A 7,899-nucleotide genomic window follows, 5' to 3' on the forward strand; every position below is an offset into this window, starting at 1 on the left:
AGAAATATGGGTGTATATCTGTTTGAGGTCTAGTCTGTCTGCTCACAGCACTCCTCTCTTTGCAGGTTTGTAACAATATACCTTTGACCAAATATTTCACTTTGTTGTCTTTATGAAAGGATCTTCTGTGCTGTGCTGTGCAAAAACCTTGGTCATAGAATAGTACCTAAGAAAAGCCACAGGAGTGGTCTGACTATAATATAAATAAATCTAAATAAAAATGCTTAATTTATATGTACAGTATGAGCTCATGTATTTTTCATTGCCAGGAATGGATTACATGTGGTAATGTAGAGACTTACCACATCTAGTTTGTTAATACATCATGAATAAATACATCCACATAACACTATACCGATTCCACCACATATCTGCCTTGCACATTCAGATTTGAGTGTTATGATTGTCAGGTAAACCTGACTTAACATAGTTCACCCATTAACTACACATCATTGCTCACCATGTGAACCTTCCACATAAATGTATACACAGATTGGGGGATCAAGACATGATGCTTATGTTTTCCTCGCTGCCTTTCAGGGCTCATCACAAAGATGCTGAGTGCAACTGCTAAGGCTACTTATTTCTACTTGGTGAAGCTGAACCCTGTTGCTACCCATTACACATCTCAGGTGAAGTTTATCATGATATAGCGAAATCTATGATATTGATATTGACATCACTTTGAGCCCTAAAGTTCATATTTTCAAATTAAGAGTGACAAAAACTGAAAACCTAGGAAAGTCATATACCTGGGTTACAATTCCTCTGTGTTACAATTCCTCTGTGTTACAATTCCTCTGTGTTACAATTTCTTAGCTCATCTCTCTCTCTCTCTCTCTCTCTCTCTCTCTCTCTCTCTCTCTCTCACTCAGTCTGTTCAAAGTCTGTTCCAAATAAGGTGGTACAGTACTTTGGACCATACTCTCATTGGTTGCTTTTTACATTTTTTTTTTTTTTTTTTTTTTTTTTTTTTTAAACCCTGGTGTGTGGAGGTGTGGTCAGGCTGATCAATACATTGTATGTCTGTGCATATTTTACACTATGCCTGTAATTCTGCATTCTGTAATAATGAGTGGTTATGTTCAAAAGCCTAACTGTATACTAATTTTATGCATATTATCTATCTACGTTAAATTATACATAGCCTACTCATCTAACCTCCGGTCTCAATAGAGTTGCATAGTATGTTGAATTGAATCCTCATTCAAACTGTCATGTTCCATTAACAGCAGGGAAATGGACGTGGCAGATACCAATATTATAATTGCAATTTGTGATGAACTGACCTACCATCCTCCTGGACCAGCTGTTCAAGCCTATACGGTACCTGCAGGCCTCCTTACATCCCCTGCCCCGCTAATAACAGGATTCCCTGCTAAATCGTTACACTCAACAAATTGGCCTGGTGGATCAGTGGTCAATTAAACCAGCATCTATTGGTTGTACGTGAGAAGGGGAAGACACGGTGTGTGTTGTGTTGGCGAGAGGGAGGTAGCTTAGGGATGAGCAGAGGCAAATAAATGCACAACCTCTATTGGCTTAGAATTGTTGTTGCACCCTCAAAGTTCACATCACTGCATCACCTGCAATACTCTCAGCTTCTTCTATGTATCCTATGTTTTTCTCAGCTTCTTCTATGTCTATCCTATGAAAAACATGTACTATGTACGGCTGACCCACTGTCCAAATGTCCCAGTTACTAGTTGTAAATTGCTGACCCGTTGCCAGTTGAAAGCTGAGAAAATGTCAACCCCAGATCATTTGAGTGTACATTTCAGGATTTGAACATTTCTTTCCAACCTTCCCAGTCGTATCATACTGAATACAGAAAGACATTCGGTCTCTAGTTGCGTAATCACTTTATTTTTGCAACACTTTTGAAATACATTGTATACTAAGTTTCAGTACCATGTACCTGTCTATTAGCAGAACATTTGGGCAAAATCATTTTTGAGAATAGGATTTTTTTCTCCAAAAGCAGTAATTAAGTGCAATATATTTGTTTGGATTGTGGTCCTTTCAGTTTGGCTAGTAACCTCCTTTATTTTAGGTTCAGTATTGCTTGGGGAGTCCTTGGGGTCTGAATCGGTTGGGGTCCCCTCCATTACGTCCCCAGCGGTTAGCCTGCTGGTCAGCTGCTGAGTCCTCGTGTCCTCGACCACTGGAACCCTGAACCATCTCCCGGCCATTACTGAGAGAGGAGAAATATTACATAAGTAACTCGCCAACCACAGTGAACCAATAATGGTAAAATTGTCTTTCTGACCAAACATTTTTTTTTAACAAAAAGTGCCATAAAGAACTAAATGGAGAAAGTTTTTATGAGATAATTTGATGACCAACTGAACCACATTATAAGCATCTCACAGATATTTGAGAATCACCCACCTGATGACTGTTGCTGCCCACCTGCCCCCTGGTCCTCTCCTGGCAGCATCATAGTTGCCCCGAGCGTGGAAGTACTTGTCTGAGTTTTTCCAGTTGGCGTCCTTCATGTCGCCATATGCACGCCACATGTCTTTAGCACCTGCAGGGTCAGGAGAACACGGATGTTTAGTTTGACACTTACAAGGAACTTTACAACATTTCAAACCACTAGCCTCAAGAAATAACAAGAACTTTAAAGGAGTCCTCAAATACAGTAGATTGTTGCTCTTGAATGATTTGTTACTCTTGAATGATTTGTTACTCTTGAATGATTTGTTACTCTTGAATGATTTGTTACTCTTGATTTATGTATCTATTTCTGTCAACAATGAAGAAACAATGATTAAAGTGTATAAACGGACCTCGAGCAGCTTCACCAGGGAAGCGGTACCACTGAGCTTGAGCCCCTACAATAAGGGTCAGAACAAGTCCAGCTAGAAGCAGCTTCATACTTGCAGATGTGAGAGACTGAAAGAAACATGGAGAGAGAGAACGTAGTCTACTATATGAATTGCTAACATATTTACAGATAATTTATTCAATTTAAACTGTGACTGCCTCATATAACAGAGTTATTATCTCTTACCTTTCAGCTCCTTAGTTAGTTAGTCAGTCAGGCAGTTTGAACTCCCTTGTGTTTCGTGTTGGTTTGTGGTCTGCAGCTTGTTCTTATATTCCACTCAGACCAGGGAGGAGTTTAGTTTTCCAAAAGCTGGAATTCCCTAACTTCGTCCTCCCAAGTTATTACACTCAGAAGTGTCTGTCCGCTACACAAGATGAGGAATTTCCAGGTCATTACAAGATTATAGTACCTGCTGTGAAGTCTTGGGCAATAAGGAGGATACTCCTCAATTGTGTAACTCGGCCTACTGCTTAAAAAAACAAGGCATCAAAATGTGATGTGTCTGCATTAATAAGACTAATGGGGGCAATGCAGTTTGTTTTTCTGCTTTTAATGTCGTAATTGTCATGATGGATGAGGTTCCAAAAGTTTGCCTCTCACCTAATATGAGAGAATGATTCCTTATGATATGATTCATTATAGACTACTATAGTAGGGTAGACTACAGGTATTTAATAGACATAGACATGAAAGGCACTTTACGTGTCCACATCGTACAGATTGCCCCTTTATCTTACGGGTTACACAATTACTGCTCCCCCTCACACCTATGTTGCTGTTCATTGATTATTGATTTCCATTACCATTAGTGTCTATTTATCCTGCTACTGGTCACTATTACTCTTGTTTACAAATCAAATCAAATTTTATTGGTCGCATACACATATTTAGCAGATGCTATTGCGGGTGTAGCAACATGCTTGTGTTCTTAGCTCCAGCAGTGCAGTAATATATAACAATTTACAGCAATACACACAGATCTAAATGTAAAAGAATGGAATTAAGAAACATATAAATATTACGACAAGCAATGTCGGAGTACGAAGTATAAAATATATATATATATGTGATGGGATGTATAGACATTATGGATGGTATGTGGATAGAATATTTAGTATATTTGTAGAATACGTAGGATAGAATAGTATATATACAGCAATAGTTGAATGGGATGGCATTGACTAGAATACAGTATTATACTGTACATATGAAATGAGTAAAACAGTATGTAAACGTTATTAAAGTGACCAGTGATTCCATGTCTATGTACATAGGTTAGCATCCTCTAAGGTGTAGGGTTGAGTAACCAGGTGGTAGCTAGTGACTAAGTTCAGGGCAGAGTACTGGGTGGAGGCCGGCAAAGGATGGCTATTTAACAGTCTGATGGCCTTGAGATAGAAGCTGTTTTTCAGACTCTCGGTCCCAGCTTTGATGTACCTGTACTGACCTCGCCTTCTGGATGATAGCAAGGTGAACAGGCTGGTTGACTTGGGTGGTTGTTGTCTTTAATGATCTTTTTGGCCTTCTTTTGACATCGGGTGCTCTAGGTGTCCTGGAGGGCAGGCATTGTGCCCCCGGTGATGCGTTGCGCAGACCGCACCACCCTCTGGAGAGCCCTGCGGTTGCGGGTGGTGCAGTTGCCGAACCAGGCAGTGATACAGCCCAACAGGATGCTCTCAATGGTGCATCTGTAAAATTTTGTGAGGATCTTAGGGGCCAAGCTGGATTTCTTTAGCCTCCTGAGATTGAAGAGGCGCTGTTGCGCAGGGGAACTTGAAGCTTTTCACCTTGTCCACTGCAGCTCCATCGTTGTGGATGGGGCGTGCTCCCTCTGCTGTCGAAATGTGCAGTACCTTCAGAAAGTATTCACATCCTTTTATTTTTTCCAAATGTTTTTGTGTTACAACCTGAATGTAAAATGTTTCAATTAAGATGTTATGTCACTGGACTACACACAATACCCCATAATGTCAACATGGAATTTGGGTTTTAGAAACTTCTACAAATTAATTAAAAATAAAAATCTGAATTGTCTTGAGTCAATAAGTATTGAATTCCTTTGTTATGGCAAGCCTAAATGTGTTCAGGAGTAAAAATGTGCTTAACAAGTCACATAATAAGTTCCATCGAACTTATTTGTTTAACATGATTTTTGAATGACTACTTAATCTCTGTACCATACACATACAATTATCTGTAAGGTCTCTTAGTCAAGCAGTGAATTTCAAACAAAGATTCAATAACAAAGACCAGGGAGCTTTTATGGGGCATACTGCAACAACAACAAAAATGTATATGGATAGTTTAAAGTACATACTCCTCTTAGCATCTCGTGAGGCCTACCAGTTTCTGGATATAACCCCTGTCTGGCCTCTTGAGAATGGCTAACTAACACTGCCTCTTCTAGTCAGTAACAACACAACATCAGAAAAAAATATACAGATTTTAATGCTTTACTGTACCTCCCTATTTAGTTTTAGTCCTCAATTGGAAATCATTGTTTTTTGGTGGAAAACACTGTCTCAGGTGCTGCTCCAGAATCTCCCATAAGTGTTCAATTGGGTTGAGATCTGGTCACTTAAACAGCCATGGTATATGGTTTACATAATTTTCATGCTCAGCCAATCAGATCAGTGACCACTCCTTCCCTGTGGATGGAGGCAATGTCATCCTACGGGGCATAGCCATGGTAACAAAAATAATGGCCTGCCCAGCATTTTTATACATGACCCTAAGCGCATGATGGGACGTTAATTGCTTAATTAACCACACCTGTGTGGAAGAACCTGCTTTCAATACACTTTGTATCCCTCATTTATTCAAGAGTTTCCTTTATTTTGTCAGTTACCTGTACTTAAAACACACTTAAAATAGTACCTTAATGTAAAGTGTTACCAAATATTACAATTTTGAAAGGTAACAAAAAAAAGAAAAAACTAGTTTTAAACTTTTATGGCCATGATGACGTCATGTTGGTAGCATAATAACATGTCAGTATGGAGACAGCACAGCAAGGTTATGTGCTTTTATATTTGTTTTTATTTCTGTTAGTTTTTACATAACTTTATTTAGTTTAAGTTGTATAAAAATATTTCATTGTTATATTATTTTGTTTCAGTTTAAGTGTTAAGAGCATTAAGCATTTGTGGGAGGCTAGAAGAAATATGGGTTTTAGAGTTTTTTGTGTGTTAATTGGGATGTCACAACTGGAGGGCAGTAATATATAAGGTGATGGGTCAGGTCATAGGTTAACCCTTCTCATGACTCCAATTTTACATTGGAATCATTCCACATTCCCTTTTTTTTAACTAGGCAAGTCAGTTAAGAACAAATTCTTATTTACAATGACAGCCTAGAAACAAATCAATTAAAATGTTGTTTGTCACATGTGCCGAAATCAACAAGTGTAGACCTTACAGTGAAATGCTTACTTACGAGCCCCTAACCGATAGTGCAAGTTTTAAAAAATACGGATAAGAATAAGAGATAAAAGTAACAAGTAATTAAAGAGGAACAGTAAAAAATAACTATATATACAGGGGGTGCCGGTACAGAGTCAATGTGCGGGGGCACCGGTTAGTTAAGGTAGTATGTACATGTAGGTAGAGTTAATTAAAGTGACTATGCATAGATGACAACAGAGAGTGGAAGTGGTGTGGAGAGTGGAGGGGCAATGTGAATAGTCTGGGTAGCCATTTGACTAGATGTTCAGGAGTCTTATGGCTTGGGAGTAGAAGCTGTTTAGAAGCCTCTTGAACCTAGACTTGGCGCTCTGGTATCGCTTTCCGTGTGGTAGCAGAGAGAACAGTCTATGACTAAGGTGACTGGAGTCTTTGACAATTTTCAGGACCTTCCTCTGAAAAAAATACAAAAATGTAATATAATTCATGTGGACATATCATGACCAAAATCATCAAGGACATCAACCACCTGAGTCATGGCCTGTTCAACCCACTATCATCCAGAAGGCGAGGTCAGTACAGGTGCATCAAAGCTGGGACCGAGAGAGTGAAAAACAGCTTATGGCCATCAGACTGTTAAATAGCCATCACTAGCTGGCTACCACCCGAATACTCAACCCTGCACCTTAGGAGCTGCTGCCCTATATACATAGACATGGAATCACTAGTCACTTTAATAATGTTTACATAATGCTTTATTCACTTCATATGTATATACTCTATTCTATTGTACTGTATTTTAGTCAATGCCACTCTGACATTGCTCGTCCTAATGTTAATATATTTCTTTATCCATTCTTTTATTTTTAGATTTGTGTGTATTGTTGTGAATTGTTAGATATTACTGCACTGTTGGAGCTAGGAACACAAGCATTTCACTACGCCCGCAATAACATCTGCTAAATATATGTATGTGACCAATAACATTTGATTTGATGATGTTTTTTATTCAATTTTAGTCAAAGATAATAGTTTCAGTATACTTTAAGTTTTTCAAATAGGTCTGTTAATTACTTTATTTCAAGTTTCAAGTCACATGCACAAGTACAGTTTGGGCTCCCGAATGGAGCAGTGGTCAAAGGCACTGCATCTCAATGCTAGAGGCGTCATTGCAGTCCCTGGTTTGAATCCAGGCTGCATCACATCCGGCTGTGATTGGGAGTCCCATAGGGCGGTGCACCATAGGCCCAGCGTTATCCGGGTTTGGCTGGGGTAGGCTGTCATTGTAAATAAGAATTTGATCTTAACTGTGAAATACCTTTCTTGTGAGCTCTAACCCTAACAAGGCATTAATCAAGGGAGAACAAAAGCCCATGAGATATGGAAATAAAAAGAACATGACAAAGTAAGTAAGCATGCTATGTACAGGGTCAGTTCCAGTACCATATTTCCAATGTGCAGGGATACTGGATCAATTGAGGTAGATATGTATAAGGGTAAAGTGACTAGGCATCAGGATATATGATGAATAGAGTAGCAGCAGTGTTTCATGATGAGTGTGTGTAGAGTCAGTATAACTGTATGAGCATACATTTTTTTCATGATTAATATTTGTTTTAGTTTCAGTTTAACATTATAAACTTGCAGCACAGCAATGTTTTGTTG

At 38.9% G+C, this 7,899-nt stretch overlaps 1 protein-coding gene across 1 annotated transcript; it reads right to left on the bottom strand.

Annotated features, from left to right (window-relative positions):
• Positions 1 to 1,845: 1,845 nt before the first annotated feature.
• On the bottom strand, positions 1,846 to 3,842 carry LOC129834618 (serum amyloid A-5 protein-like). The gene is made up of 4 exons (XM_055899784.1): positions 3,017 to 3,842; positions 2,793 to 2,898; positions 2,392 to 2,530; positions 1,846 to 2,194 (listed from the first exon to the last, which is right to left on the bottom strand). The coding sequence occupies exons 2-4, from the start codon at positions 2,878 to 2,880 to the stop codon at positions 2,056 to 2,058; spliced, it is 366 nt and encodes a 121-aa protein (XP_055755759.1). The 5' UTR covers positions 2,881 to 2,898; positions 3,017 to 3,842; the 3' UTR covers positions 1,846 to 2,055.
• Between the last annotated feature and the right edge of the window lie 4,057 nt (positions 3,843 to 7,899).

This window comes from Salvelinus fontinalis, chromosome 35, assembly GCF_029448725.1.
Source record: "Salvelinus fontinalis isolate EN_2023a chromosome 35, ASM2944872v1, whole genome shotgun sequence".
Classification (NCBI taxonomy): Eukaryota; Metazoa; Chordata; class Actinopteri; order Salmoniformes; family Salmonidae; genus Salvelinus; species Salvelinus fontinalis.